Below are 18,328 nucleotides of genomic sequence, written 5' to 3'. Positions count from 1 at the left end.
CCTTTGCCCCTTCAACAGGCTAATATATTACCTCAGCCGTAGATGAATGAATATAGTGTGGCCATTACTAGTTCCTCAGACCATTGATCTTTTTACTTGGCTTCCTCTGGTGTTATCCCAACAGCAGCCATGGACTGGGTTTAGACAGGTCCTCTGTGGCTGCTGGGACGTGCTTGGTGGGCAAGGGAGAAACACTCTTGTCTGGTTTGAAAGAAGGGTCAGGGAATACCTTTGTGCCTATGCAGACTAGGATGCATGTCTCTAGGGAGGTTTGCCTGTCAGAAGTGGGTCTGTTTCATAAGAAAATACTGTCAGAAAGAAGCAAAAAGTCAGATATCTTCACCTGTCTGTTAATTTAGACTACAGTGATTTAATCAGTCTCTTGACTCTGCAAGTTCTGATGTTTCTGGTAGGAGACAAAGGAATTCTTCTTAGTCTGAGGATGATTCTGAAGGAACAACTTCTGTCTTTTCTTCTAAGGTTTCTGATTCTGATTCTGAGGAGAGCATTTCTTCTGACAGTCACTTGGAAGGATTTTTTTTTCTGAAACTAGATACAGAATGAGTCAGTTTTTTTCACTGAAAACATAATGATCTTCTGTCTTTAAAGAAATATTCTAAGTTACTGCAAGCGGAATTTTCTGAACCTTATTCAGTTCCTCCTGTTTTCCAACACTGGAGTACATATTCATTCCAGCCTGTAACTTACAGGACTTGACAGCCAGTCTGCTGCACCTAAGAAAACAGATAGATTGTATAAAGTTCCTCAGTCTTGTAAGTTTTTATATTCTAACCCCAGATCACACCTATCAATGATTTCCTCTGGTAAATCCAGCTGATGCTAAATTTCTAGTTAATGCCCCTGTCTCCTCTTCTGACAAGCCTTTGAAAGATTTGGGAAAAAAGTACATTCTTCTGCATCAGTTATTTTTAGAATTCTCAGTAGTCAAATTCATATGTATTCAGAAGTTTATGCTTGCCTCTTTTGAGAATATGAGGAACATTGTGGCATCTTTCCTATCATCTTAAGAAAAATCATTGTTGTATAATCTTATTGCTTCTGTATGTCAAGGGAGTTTACATTCTTTGAAATCTGCTTATGATTCATCTGATGCCTCTTCCAGAGCAGCTACTACTGGAACTGTTATGAGGAAGTTTGCTTGGTTACATACTCAAAATCTTCCTGAGAGCATTAAAACTAAAATGTTGAAATTTCCCTTAGGCAGAGAGGTAGCCTTTGGACTGGCTCCTGCAGTGGTCCTTAAAAATTGTGATGAGAGAGGGAGGCTAATGCAGAGTGTTTTACAGCTTTTTTGATAGGTGTGTTAACCTGGTAGTTAATTTTATTGTTTGAATTATTACCCAATCTAGCCCTTACAGGAAGCGGGTATGCTATTCCTTCTCTGTATTCATTGAGGTCCCTCTCACCAATCTAATAGTAGAATTTATGGAGATAGTTTTAGAAAACAATTTCATTTATTTTAATGGAGACATTTACAAACAAAAGAAATGGGTAGCGATGGGTGCCCCTTGTGCTTCCCTTTATGCTAATATAGTGCTCCATAAATGGGAACAAACTTTCATTTTTTCAACTAGATGGGTTGATTACATAAAGCACTACACAGGTATTTGGACGATATCTGTTTATTATGGAGTGGAACTGAGTCTGATTTTTATGATTTTTTTAATTACATAAATTCAACTTCTTTTTTGACTTTTACACACACAGTTAGCAGAGATGGGTTGAAGTATTTGGACGTTACTCTTTTGAAGAATATTCCAAACCATGAGTTTGCGTCCAAATTGTATAGAAAACCTACTTTTTCTAACTTATACTTACACTTTGATAGTGGCCACCCTTTCTACCAGAAGAAAGGTATTGTTAAAGGACAACTTATCAGGGCCTCAAGAATGTCTAGTATGACTGAGTATTATTTAGACGAAGTACGTTTTCTAAATGGTTTGTTTTTTGAAAGAGGTTACCCTGCTTTATTGGTCGACACACTAGTTAAAGAAGTCACCAACAACAGAGAGAGTAAATATCCTCCTCTTTTAGGAACAAGCAACACTCACACTGCTAGCAGCAACACTGACCAGCAGATTGAATATCAGAATAATTATATTTATACTTTTTCCAACAACTCTAATCAAATTGAAGAAGTGATTTTAAAGTATTGGCCAGTCCTTACGCTACATGATGAATTGAGAAACATAGTCCCTGAACACCCTAATTTTGTTAGACGAAGAGACATAAACATGAAAAAATTATTTGAAAAGAAACAACCATCTAAAACATTTAAGACTAACTGCAGAAAAGGTACATTTAAATGTGGGATGTGTAAACAATGCACCTTTATTATTAACAGTCATTCACTTTTTATTCCATCGAGGAATTTCCTCTTTCAAGCCAACTGTTATTCCAATTGTGGAACGAAAAGTATAGTTTATCTAGGTTTCTGTACAAAATGTCACAGTTTTTATATAGGAAAAACAGAAAGAACCTTGAGAAAGAGGATCTGCGAACACTTATATGACGTCTCCAAAAAGAAAGAATCTAATGCTTTTTATAAGCATTCCACCTTGTGTCAGAATATGGAACTTAAATTTATTGTTTTAGAGCAGGTTATGGTAGACAACAGGGGAGGGGACTGGGAGACCAGGTTAGAATATAAAGAACTTCTTTGGCAGCTTAAATTAGATGCTGCCAAATTTCCTGGTCTCAATGATAGTATTAATTTGAGTAGTGTTCTAAAGTTGAGAATGGCCCGTTTATAATTAGGTATGAACATGTACATCTTTTTATATATTTCCCACATTTTTTCCATTTTTCATTTAACCTTTCTGCATTTTAGAATGTTGTTTAATAATGTTTTCAACAAAGTTTTTTGAAAAAACTTTTTGGTTTAAAAACTTTTTATTCATAGATTTAAATTAACTTTATAAGTATTTATTTAAGTTTTTTCATACTTCAAATTGCTAAACAAATTATTTTTACATTTTTTATACGAATATCTATTTGAATGATTGTTCAAGTATATAAACATCTTTATTACACAATGTTTAACTATAAAACATTGGTGTAACGAGGGAATGATGAGTCTTTTGGTTTAAGTTATACTTTTAACATTTTTTGTATATGTCACAAATGATATATTGCATTGAATAACTCAAGTTGAAGCTAGATTTTGAAAGTGACAGTTTTTGTTTTAGTTTTAGTTTTTATTTAAATAGGTCACAGATTAATTAATTGATTTAACATAATCCAATTAACAAGTCACATGACTTAATATTTCTTCTATTTAAGGAGAATAATGTTAGTAGTTTTTATCTTGATAAAGCTCCGTAATGACCGAGCGAAAGCGCTTGACATATTGACATTTTGGAATATTTTTTGTGGTTCATTAAAGTTTTCTACAAGCATTTTTTGGTTCCTGGCTTCCTTCGTTGTGAGCACTTTGAAGTTCTTGGTTTTCGTGCTCGCTTCTTTGGTGTTCTAAGCCTTTTTTTCTTCCCAAAAATTTGAACATCAATTTAGATTGATAGACAGCAAAAAAAATAATAAGAAACTAATTAAAAGAACCATAACCTAGATTTATATAATTTCTATTGCTTGTTTAGGAAGACTATGAGAAAACATTAGAACATTAGACTGGCAAAATAAATCAAAAGAAAAAAATGTCAAATTCTGGCCAAAAAATAACAGCAGTTTTGTAAATATATAACAATATTGCCACATCAGATGAATGAATGAAGAAAGATTTTATGTTTTAAGTCTAATAAATACTATATTTATGTTGAACATGTTCTTGTTCTTCTTAAGGCTTTTCCCTGTTAGGGGTCGCCACAGCGGAACTCCGGTCCGCTAATGATTCGCAGTAGATTTTTATGGTGCCAGCCCGATGCTCAACCTTCAACGAAGGCACACCCATTTACGCATGTCTTTTGAATGCCACTTGACCGTGCGGAGGACATGCAAACTCCATACAGAAGGCGCTCCAGCCGAGAATCGAACGAGAGAACCTCTTGCTGTGAGGCAACAATGCTACCGCTGCACCACCACGGCTGTATTTATGTATTCTAAATAGTTATTTAGCATCTAAATGGTTAGTAAAATTGCTTTATGTAAAATTGGCTGTTTTATAATAATCTTATACAAGAATTGTACCATAGAATTCCTTCCAAATATGTATTATGTTTGATTTTTTTTTTTTTTTTTTTTTACTTTTAATGTTACAACTCATAAGAATCTTAAACAGTGAAAAGAATCCAGAAGGCCCAATCTGCCTGCTCTGACATTATCAACAATGTTGCATAGGACTGACTCATAGTTCCTGCCTATGCAGCATCTGGGCCTTTCAACTCATTAAATGGTGATTTCCTGCAAGTTGGATGGGGATGGGGAATCTTTTTCTTTTCTTTTTGGGGTTCATCTGACTTATACAATGAGAACATTTAATTTACATGTTGGTACTTTAAATTGTTTCTCCCCAGGAGCTTACTCAACTTTCTATCATTCTTTCTGTAGTCAGTTAAAAGTGCTGATAATGCATTCTTAATACAGTAAAGCTGGCACTGAAAATTTTACAGATCCAGACGTCAAAGTGCAGTGCCAATGCCACTTTAACACTCCATGGAAATATATTAATTTACAAAACTTTGGCTGATGATGCCATATACTTTGCTTTAACAATATGTGTACATGTTATGCCCCCAAAACTTACTTTACTGCACTTTGCTCTCCATTTGTCACTCTCATCAGTCAAATGTTTATTTTTTACCTGGAAATGTTCACTGTACCTGGCTGACCTGTCAGTATCCACATAAACACATGGCTGCATTCAGTGGCATGCATTGCAGAATAGGAGATCTATGTGTTGTCTCCACATAGTGCCTTGCCCTGAGGCTGCTTGAATTTCAAAGCTGAATATGACATTTATGATCAATGATTGCTTTCCTCTGCATAATATTTCACCTTCTGATTGCCATTTCAACTAAGGCCACTGCAAGTTGCACATATGATTAACTTACTCACGATTCTCCCTCCAATCAGATGAGCAGCTTGATCCAATAGCTGTTCCTGTGTTCTTGCACAAGATGCTTACAAAGTGCCCTTCTCTGAGGGCTTTTTCTATTTATCTGTGCCATTCTTTTGTGCTTTATAGCTGAACAGAAGGACTATACCTGCAAACAGTAGACAAAGACAAGTGCAGACTAAGAGAACAACCAGCCATCCCCATAAACAGGGCACTAACACCTGTACTGACAGCTATTTTTTCCATTGTATTGTCATCATATACACACACACACACACACACACACATATATATATATATATATATATATATATATATATATATTTATGTATGGATCTACTTCACTACACCTACAGTTCACTTACCCGACTTGCAGATTGCCGAGATGAAAGGACTGACAAACTCAGAACACCAAAATTCAGAACACCGACTTACCACTCCAGGTAAGTAACTGCTTGGCCATCCTGAAAAAAAAATTAAACTGAAGAAAAGTAAATCCAACCACATCACCCTAACTAAATATACTAACCCCGAGATCGCACCACTGTGGGAATAAGAGGAAAGGTTCAACAGGATGGCCAAGCGGTTACTTACCTGGAGTGGAAAGTCGGTGTTCTGGATGTTGGTCTTCTGCGTTTGTTGGTTCTTTCATCTTGGCGATGTGAAAGTTGGGTAAGTTGGTTTTCTCCATTTTCAGATGAACTAACTAAAATAGTTAAGAAATATTGGTATATAATTAATGAGGATGATAATATTGGCCACCTTTTTCCTAAACATGTTACTTTTTCTTACAAAAGGGGAAAGAATTTAAAAGAGCTATTGAATTATAACTTTTTGAGGGGGGATGAAAGAAATGAAAATAATAATTTACCTTTAGGCACATATTCTTGTGGTCATTGCAGTTTATGTGAGAGGGTGACCAATATTAATATTATAAATGGTATACCCTTTTTTCCTAAATTTAATTTTAATTGTAGATCGATAGGGGTAGTGTATATTCTAGGTTGTTCATGTTTAAATGTTTGGTATATAGGGCAAACTAAAAGAATGGTTAGAATACGCATTTTGGAACATATAAAAGATATTAGAAATCAAAGTGAAGCTAGCCCTGTGGCCCAGCATTTTCATGAAAAACATGGTGGCTCACCTAATAGTTTAAAGTTTTGTGTACTAGGTAAACCGTTTTGTATAAAAGGAGGAGGGGATTATTCTTATAAATTACTTGAGTTAGAAACTAAAATGATTCTAAAATTTAAGACGTTGAAGCCCCTTGGACTTAATCTTGAACTGGGTATTTAATTAGTTTATTGTATATATATATATATATATATATATATATATATATATTTTTTTTTTTTTTTTGTTATGAATGCATTAATGATATGTTATATCTATATTTATATGTATAATTATTTTTGACACAGTCTTACACAGTTAAAAGATTTTTAAATTAGAACTTTTTGTAAGAATGGTCACTTTAAATGTTAAGTATATTAATTGATTAATGAAGTTGTCTGTGCCAATTGCTATTAAATTAATGTGTGTATATATATATCCATTGAAGAAGACACTTATTGTGATCCATTGAAGGCGAAAGGCCGAGGTACCAGATCGTTTAAGCAATAAAGCAGAAACTGGTAAAAGTGCTGGATTCGTGTGTTGGAGTTGCTATTCTTATTATTTTTGTTGCTTTGAAGTTGGTTCTTTTGTCTTGGTGATGTGAAAGTTGGGTAAGTAAAATGTGTGTGTGTGTGTGTGTGTGTGTGTGTGTGTGTGTGTGTGTGTGTGTGTGTGTGTGTGTGTGTGTGTGTGTGTGTGTGTGTGTGTGTGCGTCTGCGTGTGTGTGTGTTGATATGCTTAATTTAATCAATCTGCAAACAGTGATTCAGCACATGTCCAATGATTCAGAAACATGAGACTCGCTGAATGCACTGTGCAATTGTAACCCAAACTTATGTAGCTACAAGTACAGATTGACCCCACCTAAAACATTATTGAGGTACTTGGCATTTCCAGTATTTAGATGTGTTCAACATTCCAATGCCTGAGCAATAGCATTAGATGTAAAGAATTAAAGGTAACCAAAAATATATTAGGTACACATTAAATACACATCAAATACACTTACAACCAACAGTTGGGTGTAGTATACTGAAGATTTAACCATGGTTGGTGTGGTTTAAACAAAGGCAACCGTGGGTGTATCTTCAGTATATCACACCCAGGAGTTGGTTACTGCTGTTATACAATGGCATTATATAAGAATGAAATTATATACTTTTCTTAAATAATGTCTTTGTATAACAGCTCTGTGGTCTTCTTCCACTTACTTTCCATATCCTGCTGCTTTCTTGATGTACTACACATGCGTATGGGACTTAACATTCCCACACTTAATTGGAAAGGAGGCAACGGAGAAAGGAAGATCTTTGTTGCGTCTTTTTTTTTTTTTGAAATCTGGACAGTTCAGACGTACGAGAGAGTCACAGCAGAAATACAAGGAAAATCAGGTATGTTTCTTTTGTTTTGCTTAACGTACCTGATTTTCCTTGTATTTTCTCTGCCCTCGGTATGTACTTCTGAACCTCTTAGCTCAAGAAAACTGGAAAGCCATAGCATATATTAATAGAAGAAAGTCCTAGTGTCTGAATTTACATTGATCAAGTCATCAGTATGTATATGGACTTTTATGTTGCATTTGTGGACATTAGTCTTCCTCAATAAGTGGACTCTGAAATGCCATTTCAGTATGTCAAAAGTCTTAAACTAAAGAATGGTAATGTCATATATTTCAGCAATAGTCCACAACTGGGTGTAAGTATTGCAGGCTTTATCCATTGTTGGCATGGTTTAATCATGAGACCAAATCCTGAGTGATTAAAAGCCAGCCATGGGTAAATCCTGCACTATGCACACACACACACACACACACACACACACACACACACACACACACACACACACACACACACACACACACACACACACACACATACACACACACAGACACACAAGTGAATTATTGCCATCATACAATGACATTATTTAAGAAAAAAAGTCTTACCTTTTCTAAATAATGTCACTGTATGAAAAGACTTACTACTCTTTCTCCAGCGTTTGGAAGTCCTGTGCATCTAGGACATGTACTGCACATGCTCTGTGGCTGCACAGTGAATTGTTGTCTATGTTTTTATTTATTTATTTTTTTTTGAGTCTACTGAGGTATCTTAGGATGTTAAGTTGTCTAGCTCGCCTTCATTCTTGCTGGATGGGTTCGGAGCCGATCCTCAGCTCTGACTCGGCCACTCTAAAAGCTCGAGAGTTAGTTCCACCGGCTTGAGGCTCCCCTTATATCCCACAATGCTAGGCGATAATACCTCAGATCTCGTTTGCCGCTACAGTGATCGAGGTGTGTTGTTCCAACCGGCTTCAGGTTAGTTAGTTTAGAGCAATCTAAAACTTAGTTTTACCCCCTTTAATTTACTCTTTATTCATAATTTTCAAAGTTAAATAGTTTTTTATCCATTCCCTCCAGTTTCTCCACTCTTTTTACCTCAAGAACTTAGGAGTTCTTTCCTTAGGCCTTCGGGCCCTTCCATTCCCTCTTTACTACTTAAGTGTATGTGTGTTGTTTTGTAGGGATTAAAATAAATAGAAATTTAAAACTAAATTTATTAGTTTAATTTAAATTTTATATTGGATAGTGTAATCAGTGTGTTTGTGTGTGTGGTGATTACACTTATATCTTAGTAATGTCTAAGGATTCAAAGGTCTCAGGCTTTAAGAAGTGTGACTCGTGCTGTCAAAAGATGTCTCTGACAGACGGTCACACTTCTTGCGTGTACTGCCTGGGACCTTTGCACCTGCAGGACTCTTGTGCTGTTTGCCATGGCTTCAGCCCTAGAGTCCTGCAAGAAAGGAAAAATAAGCTTATCTTACGAGGCTTATTGAAACCTGAGGGTCCCCCGACTCTATCTTCGGGCAAACCCTCCAAGCCTACTAGGTCGCCGGCTCCAGCTTCTGAGTCGACACCTAGGGCTTCGAAGTCTGCCACAGCATCGGCTCTGGCTGGAGCCGATGAGGCTCGAACACTTACCTCTTCTGTTTGAGCCGAGGTATTAGAAATTACTGAGTCGGCTCCGATAAGGTTATCGGAACTGACAACTAGGAAGAGGTCTAGGTCACCGTCTCTTGGCTCCATTCATTCGGCTCCAGCATCTCCCTTGCTGTCTGAACGGAGCCATAGGTCTCACTCCTCTAGGTCGTCGAGACTTTCAGATCATGACCTTCAGAGGGTGGTGAGTCGACTTCTTAAGTCCGAGGCACTGGCCCAAATGCTTCAGAGCCCGACTCATCAGTCGATGCTTAACCCTATTACTCAAAATTTTCCTCCTCCGACTCCTTTGAGTTCGGAGCTGGGGCGTTTCGGACCCGAGACTGTGGCAGTGTCGGAGCTGATACAATTGTCTTCGGCGCCGTCGTCTGCTCCGATTTCTTCCTTGGAGGAATCTCGGCGCCAGACTTCCCTCTTCGGCTCCGAGGGGGTGAGTGGCATCGGACCCTTGTCCGACCCCGCTCTCCCTCTCGGTGCTTCGGCGTTGGTGAGTTCGGCTCCGACATCGGCCTCGGAGCCATCACTGTCGGTGCCGAGGGAGGTTTTCAGTTTTTCGGAGTTGAGACCTCTGGCTCTGCCTGACAGGGGTGCTTTCGAGGTCATGCGGAGTGTGTTGGAACCTGGTTCAACTCCACAGTCGGCTCCGTCCGCCCCTCCCTCCTCGGTGCCTCAGGTAATTTCTACTCACTCCCTCATCCCGGATCGCAGAGAGCCAGCTCCTCAAGAGTCCCCTGCGGGGATCTCCTCCTCTTCTGAAGCCTCTCCTGAATTGGCAGGAGAGCCCCCTAGGAAGAGAAAGTGCAAGAGGAAGCACATAGACTCACCTGAGTCTGTCACCTCTGACACGGATTTAGAGGATTCTGAAGGTTCCCCCCGTTCCCCCTCTGAAGATGTCTCCTTTGCAGACATCCTGGAGATCTTAAAACAGAGGGGGAATTGGCCAGCCCTCAACCCTTCAGAGGATGAATCTGTGTATCTTGAGGCGTTCGGCTCTCGCCCTTCCACCTCTTGGGTGTCACCCCCCCTTTGACCCCCTCATGCAGGTGGTAACAAAAAAGGCCTGGACGGCTCCTGACTCTGTGGACCCCACCCCCAGGAGACCTTCAAAGTTTATTACGGCACCAGCAGACAAACAATTTTTGACTAAAGGAGTTTCTGTGGATGCTATGGTGGTGGCTGCTGCCACCAAGAAGGAACTAGCTGATCCTTTAGTGCCTGTCCATCCTCCTAACAAGGAATCTAGGTCTATGGATAGGTACTGGAAGCGGATGTTTTCGTCAGCGACCTTTTCTATGCGTTCGCTGAACTACCTCTGTTATTTCACTCGTCTTCAGAGAGACTTGATCAAGGAAGCGAGTGAGATATTAAAGGATCCAACAGCTGCGGGTTTTCAGGATAAGATGAACGCTCAGCTGGCTACCCTCAATTCGATAGCTAACTCCTCCATGCGCCTCCTTTCATATGCGGCTGATGGAGCGAGCAGAGCCGCAGGTACAGGCGTGGCCTTATGTCGACATGCCTGGATGCGGCTATGCAATTTTGCAGACCCTTTCAAGACGTCTTTCACTAACTCCCCGTTTGATGGATCGTCTCTTTTTGGTCCACAAGTGAAAGAAACCCTGACAAGGTGCGAGACTGATGGCAAAACTCTTTCTGCCGTCAGAGTCCGTTTTTCTACTCCTTCTAGGTCTTACCCCAAGGGCCAGAAGGGTGGAAAGATGTGGTTCCGCAAACAATCTCAAGGAACTTTGCCTGACGCACAGAGTCGGTTCCCCTCTAGAGGCAGGGGGGGGGACAATAATGGTAGACGCCGCCCTAGAGGCAGGGGGGGTCCGCAGAACCAGGGCAATCGAGAAACCTTTTCCGACAAGCCCTTTCAACATCCCTGAGGTGTTGCCCATCTGTCCACCTTTGGAGGCAGTCGGGGGAAGATTATCACTGTACCCAGAAGCCTGGCGATCCATAACTCAAGACAAGTGGGTACAGTCTATCATTTCCGAAGGCTATTCCATCCCTTTCTTTCACGTTCCAAAACAATCAAAAAAGTCCCTGCCAAATGTTCCACCCGCTCAAAGGAAGCAAGCAGTGTTAGAAATTTCAAAGTTACTTGCAAAAAGAGCCATTCAACCAGTTCCAGAAGACCAGCAAGGATCCGGAATCTACTCCAAATTCTTTTTGGTTTCAAAGAAAACAGGGGACTGGAGACCAATTTTGGATCTCAGCAACTTGAACAAGTCTGTCAAGAAAACAAAGTTCCGGATGGTCACGCTGCAGTCCATCCTACCCCTATTGGGAAAGGACAACTGAATGTGCTCTATAGACCTCCAGGATGCGTACTATCACATAAAAATGAACAGACGCTCCAGGAGATTTCTCTGCTTCAGGTTGGGAACCAGTCATTTTCAATTCAGAGCCCTGCCCTTTGGACTCACCACAGCCCCCCGGGTGTTTACCAAATGCATGGCAGTGGTCGCCTCTCATCTGAGACGTCAGGGATTCCAGGTGTTTTCATACTTAGACGACTGGCTCCTTACAGCCTCCACCAAGCATCTTCTACTACTTGCCAGAGACTACACTTTTCGCACATGTTGAAAGCTAGGTATCTCAATAAATTGCGAAAAGTCTGTTTTGTCGGCTTGTCATGCTATTACCTTCATAGGCGCAAATCTAGACACAGTCAGCATGTCAGCCAGACTCACAGACCAGAGGATAGCAGACATACACAAACAGGTCTCTCTTCTCCTCCACAGCAACAAAATCAGAGCCTGACTGGTCCTGAAAGTTCTAGGGATCATGGCAGCTTCTATCCCTCTTCTTCTATTAGCCAGATTTCACATGAGAATCTTACAATGGATGCTCTTCACACAATGGTCATACCAACAACTTCCGATGTCCCACACCACTGTGATAACTCAAGCATGCAGGAATCACCTTCTTTGGTGGATTACATCCTCCCAGCTCTTCTTAGGAAGACCCTTTGTTCCTTCCCCTCCGGTTGCTACTCTGACAATGGACACCTCCCTGATCGGGTGGGGGGGCATTATCAGGGCAGGACGGACCAGGGCATATGGCAACCTTACGAATGCCACTTGCATATAAATGTTCTAGAGATGAGAGCAGTGCTTTTAGCATTGCAGGCTCTTCAAGACTCTCTTCCGACAGGAACGATAGCAATTCAGACGGACAATATGTCTGTAGTGTGGTATATCAACAAACAAGGCGGAACCAGATCCTACCCCCTATGTCGAGAGGCACTCAGACTGTGGCAATGGGCGATTTCTTCTCATCGGTTTCTGATAGCAACGCACATTCCCGGGAAGTCCAATGTCATTGCGGACAAATTGAGCAGAGCTATTCTCATGCCTCACGAGTGGTCTCTGAAAAATTCAATGTTGGAGAAAGTTTTTCTAAAGTGGGGCCAGCCTTGCTGCGACCTTTTTGCTACTCCCCAAAAAAGCAAGTGCAAAAATTTTTTCACACTCTTTCCCCAACCAGGCCATCCCAGCAGAGACGCTCTAGTCCAAGATTGGCCCTGGGGACTTCTGTATGCCTTTACCACCTCTATTTGTTTTTATGTATATACAGTGATATGTATATATTCACTCATCAGGTTTTAGGTCACCTTCTTTCTGTCACTTTATAGAGGTGGGTTTCCCCTTTCCAGTGTATCTGGATTTTTCCTGGCTGGGCCTAGCTTACAAACGAGATCTGAGGTATTATCGCCTAGCATTGTGGGATATAAGGGGAGCCTCGAGCCGGTGGAACTAACTCTCGAGCTTTTAGAGTGGCCGAGTCGGAGCCGAGGATCGGCTCCGAACCCATCCAGCAAGAAAGAAGGCGAGAAGAAGACAACTAACATGGAACGTTATGGTAGGTACATAACTTCTATTTTTGGCAGAATGTAGAACTTTTTACTTCATATATTTGGTCTGTTCTTTAAAAGTTGGGGTTTTCTGGCATATCATTGAGGAATGAAATTACAAGAGGTTGTGAGGTATGCCATGGAATTGCTTTTAGAGGCACTCTTAGCATCTAACTGTTTTTATTTTTAATATACTGAATTATTCTGCTCTGTAGAGCCATTTAGTAGTGATTAAAAGAGGGAAATGTGTCTTTTTTTTTGTAATCCTATATTTTAACATCTCTGCTTAGTGACACTGGCATAGAGAATGTGAATGGTTGGAACTTCTTTTTGTGGGAAATTCTCGATTTACAGCGTGCATATTTTTGAATATGACTGGCCATTTATTGCATAATAAGGCTTGCTATTCAGCTGTGTGGCAGCTTCATATCATTAGAAAAGTACTTAGGCTGAAGTGAAAGATTTGCCTGTGCATTACCGTACTGTTCAAATAATAAAGTGTGCCTAAAAAGTGTCCATGGTCTCCTCATGTGTTCTCTTTCAGCACACTGCTTTGAGTGCATTATTAGAGTTTTGATTTCAATAGTCAAACTGATGAGGGTAATTAAATCCAAGTTTTTTGTATTGTTAACATTTTGCTGCAGTTTCTTCTATTAATACTTTAAATAATGTATTCACTAACTAGCTTGTACACTATATCCTCTTTATCCCATATCATGTTTTCATTTTCTTGTAGTCTGTTTTGAAGGGTTGCATTAGAGTCATATGACTTTTATCTTGTATTGATTCATTCACTTTTACTTCCTGATGATATAGTTTAGCTGAGAATATTGCTATCTCCCTAACATTAAAGCTACAGTTTTTCTATTAGAAATTAAATAGCTTAGTTTAAGTAAAGCACAACACATGCTCTGTTTAAGCAGTGTAAATAACTCTGACTTTCAACACCTTTAGTGTTTGCTCATGAAAAGAGTCTATGCTCATATAATCGTGTAAAGTGAAATGACTCGCAGCTAAAAACACATGATGATTTTTAAATGCTTTGACTTTTGCAAGATGGCTGATAAAATTTTACTTAAATGGAGATAGACTGAAAATCATTGATTAATGTCCACACATGAGACTATATCTATCCCCATTTTCTGCCTCAGGTATTTCCTCTGTCCTGCTACTTCATCCTTCCCATCAAGTATTCGATTCTTCTTAAAATCCTGCTCAGTTGTGCATTTCTCAGTACTCTTATTAGAGTAAAAGTAAGCTGTCTTGCCTCTGGCTGAAAATTACACCAGCAGTGTTAAGTACAGAAAGCAAGCTGTTTCCAGAGATTGTGCGACAACTGCAGAATAAGGCTTAGGATTTTCTAATATTCAGAGACATTCTTCTAGTCTCCCGAGATGTTTTCATTACAGATGCTACTTCTAATGTATGTATTTCCCTTTCCAAATACAGCACTGCAGTTTTTGTGCGGTCAACACTGAGAAATGACAAATGTAGTAAACACAGAGACAGATTGATTGATCAGGAAAAAAAACAACAGTTTTGAGCAAAAAGTAATTTAGCTACAGAGAATGTTGCTATGATACCAGCTAAGGGAAATCTTTTTGGACGGCAGTCAGTGTACTATGGCCTATGCAGCTTGAAATATCTAAAAGAATAAGGAGAGGATAACAGCATCATTTCTGTTGTTTAAAGATTGTGACAAGAGGTAAATCACACATTTTTCCAAAGTATTTGCAATACAGCCGCACATCTCTATAGCCTGAAATTACTGAATGAAGGTTATATATACAACCTTAGTTTGTGATATCATATCATAGCAGCATCTTGAGCTTATATTTCCAGTGCTGAAAACAACATCCTAGACTTTGGTGCAAGTAGAAACACTATTCACTTCTATTAAAAACATTGAGATAATTGCTTGCTATTACTTTAGCCACAGTTTTATTAACATTTGTATTATTTGTATAAATTCACGTAATCATTCTTCTGTTTGGAGGGTTGTACCACAGATACTGTAACAGATGATGCTGACATGCAATTCTGGGACTGTGCTTTCACCAGATTATTAAATAATTTTATATGCAATCTTTTTAAATTTATAAGCACTAAAGAACAGAAGAGAAAAGGAGAGAGAATTAGATGGCAAGAGAATATTTATAATCTAGGAGTGGTGAATCGGTTTTTAAATTCAGTATATATTTATGATAGCTAAAGGAAGAACATGAAAAGTATGGTAAGTTCAAAGATAAGTGTGCCGAGATTAAACCCCTCAGTGAAAATATCTATAAATGTCTAATAAAATGTATGTAGTTTATTTTTAGCAATCAGGGTGTACCACTAAGGCAAAATATTCCATTTGTATGAGGTGTTTCATGACTACAACATTTACAGTATGACACGTCTAGAAAATATGATGCAAAACATATACAATGGATATGTCTTAACAGACATTTGCTGTTATAGAGAAATACATTATTTAATTGATAAGTATTATTTTAAAGGGAAGGTAATGTATAGAACCCCAGGAATCCAGCATTTTAGCCAAGTATCCTCTTCATTTTACTATGCTACAGATGCATGTTTCCTTTTTAATTTACAAAAAAATTGTCTTTATCACGTTATTTTGGTAGAATGGTTCTCAAATGAATGTGACCACACTCATAGAATTATTTTCAGAAATGGATGGCATATGACCTATTCATATATGCATGTCACATCTGCCTTGCCAACTGAAAGGACTTTAATTGTACACCTGCATCCGTTTTAATTCCTTTCATCAACACCACTATCACCACATCTGCATATCTGTTATTCTATACACAAACATACAGACACACACGTGCACTCGCGCGCACACACACACACACACACACACACACACACACACGCACGCACGCACGCACACATGCACACAACATCAAAAACATATTTTAGTAGATTACTACAGGAAGCAAATTCAGTTAAAACTAACCATAGTCTTCTAAACAGAAATCACAAAGCTTTAACCTTCTTTCATCTGAAATGAAAAGGCAGTGAAACGTTTTTAATATGTCATGACCTTCATATGAATAAAGGTTCACATATGTGTACATATTAAATATTTGCCCTACAGATTATACTACCTTCTGTGTGAACTACACTACTGCCATTCAAATATATATGTGTGTGTGTGTGTGTGTGTGTGTATATATATATATATATATATATATATATATATATATATATATATATATATATATATTTCTACAAAAATTACTAGAATAACTATATTATTGCCAATGCTTTTTATTTATATTTATTATTATTATTATTATTTTGATGCTCCATAGATCATCTTATTAATCATGTCAAAGATTTTATATCAGTTTGCCCTTTCCTGTCAGGAAGACTAACTTGCATTTTCTTCTTGGAGGAAACTCATTAATATGCTGGGCAAAATGCCAGGGAAAAAAATGAGATCAGAGTTGTGTGAGCCCCACAGGGAAATTGTATTCTTATTGTAGACTTTAAAACTCATAAGCTTCAGTCAGCTGATTTGCAACATCATCTGCTGTCATTTATAATACCTTGAATCTCAGATATCTACATTATTAATAATTATATGAGATTTTAGCGACATCTATAGACAACAGTTTTTTTTTTAATTTAACATTCTATGTTTTGTATGATATTGTCAGCACCTGTGGTTTTCACCTCTTTTAAATGTTAATTAATAGGCTACTTAATTTATATGTTATGATTTAATGTAGCACAGGTGTTCAAAACACTAGCTTAGCCTGTCTGTATAATATTGACTGAGGGTTTTCAATAGATAAGTAAGGTGACTCACTAATGAAATAGGTATCTGTGTTTTACATCTGTGTATTACAGGAAATTAATGGGTTTTCAGGAGCACTTCAAAGCCATAACAAAGAAAGGAATGCTGACATACCAAGCAAAGCACCCCTGAAATCAGAGAAAGAAGCACTGTTAATTGGTAAGGTCACTGCATAAGCATATGTCTACTAACAAATTAGAATCTGAGAAAATGCAATTAAAATATTTTATCTTAGCCACTCTGTTAGAATGTTAGTGAAAATGTTCATCATGAATTTTTAGTTTACAAAACATGATGTAGAACATATACAATAGCTTATGTCTTAACAGGCATATGCTGTTGTATAAAAATGCATTATTTAATTGATAAGTATTATTTTAAAGTGAAGAAATATGCATATTCATTTCTAAGCACCTGCTAAACATATTTTTTCTGGAATTTCAGTGTAAAGATGACATTTTAGTGTTGACACTAGGCCTAATAGTGCAGATTGAATTGCACATTTGTGTTTTGAAAGAAGTGACAGGTATTAGAATAAAACTCAGCAGAGCATCACTGAATTGTAACTAATTTCTAATATACACAGGAGCATAGCTAAGGTGGGGAGAAGGGGGCAGCCACTCTGATCGACATTAGTACAGTACAGCATCCATTTCCATACCAGCATTTCGGAAAGCTGGTAAGGAGATGAAACACTGATTTTACTTTCAGGACTGAAGCCCTTGTCAACACTTCATTTGTGGTGTAATTTGTAGGAAGCTGGTTTCTATAATGTTGGAAGCAGCTTGCTACAGTTTTTTTTTAAGTAGAAGAGGTAGAAGTAAGAGTGATAGGTCAGGAAGTGGACAATTTTTATTTGATCCAACATAAAGGGTAGATAGGACCTGTTGCTCCTTAGGACAGAGATGAGGGGCACTAGATCAGAGAAGGATCCTATTGTTTTATGCTCCTTGCAGATGACTGAAGAACAGACCTGACCTAATTCTTGCTGTTCATTAAGTGATCAACACCAGTTCAGGAAACGGACCTTACTGTAAGTTGAGAAAGGTCAGATTAAGAAGTGGCACTGGTTGCTAGATGAGGTAGCTACATCTCTGGGGGAAATAAAAAAAAAAATATATATATATATATATATATATATATATATATATATATATATGGGTCCACTTTGTAATTTCTAAATTCCACAATCCCAACATTCTAAATACCGATACTCAAAACTTCAACATTGTGGAATCTTGAAACCTGTCAGTGGAGATCACCGTACAGTGTGGAATGGGAACATTTCCATTCTCTTCATTGTAGTGAGATCCTAGAGTTGGTATAGTTAAGTTGTAGGGAGTGTGGGAGGTGCAGGGTGGCTTGCCCCCCTGCAAAAATGTATTTCTTGATGTGTTTTTTTTTTTTTTTTAATTTCGAGTTTCCATAATCTCGAAGTTATGAGTGTCAGTATTTGGAACGTCGGGATTGTGGAATTTTAAAATTACAAAGTGGACCCACATA

At 38.3% G+C, this 18,328-nt stretch overlaps 1 protein-coding gene across 1 annotated transcript in view; it reads left to right on the top strand.

Annotated features, from left to right (window-relative positions):
- Positions 1-18,328, top strand: part of ENOX1 (ecto-NOX disulfide-thiol exchanger 1) — a 2,044,058-nt gene that overhangs the window by 1,770,915 nt on the left and 254,815 nt on the right. Inside the window, exon 13 of the mRNA XM_044071707.1 lies at positions 16,879-16,984. Within this exon, the coding sequence (XP_043927642.1) occupies positions 16,879-16,984 (106 nt within the window). The remainder of the gene's footprint in view (positions 1-16,878; positions 16,985-18,328) is intronic.

This window comes from Protopterus annectens, chromosome 5.part0 (genome assembly GCF_019279795.1).
Source record: "Protopterus annectens isolate FY-2018-M chromosome 5.part0, PAN1.0, whole genome shotgun sequence".
In the NCBI taxonomy this organism is placed as follows: domain Eukaryota; kingdom Metazoa; phylum Chordata; order Ceratodontiformes; family Protopteridae; genus Protopterus; species Protopterus annectens.
This window is presented reverse-complemented; position numbering and strand designations above follow the sequence as displayed.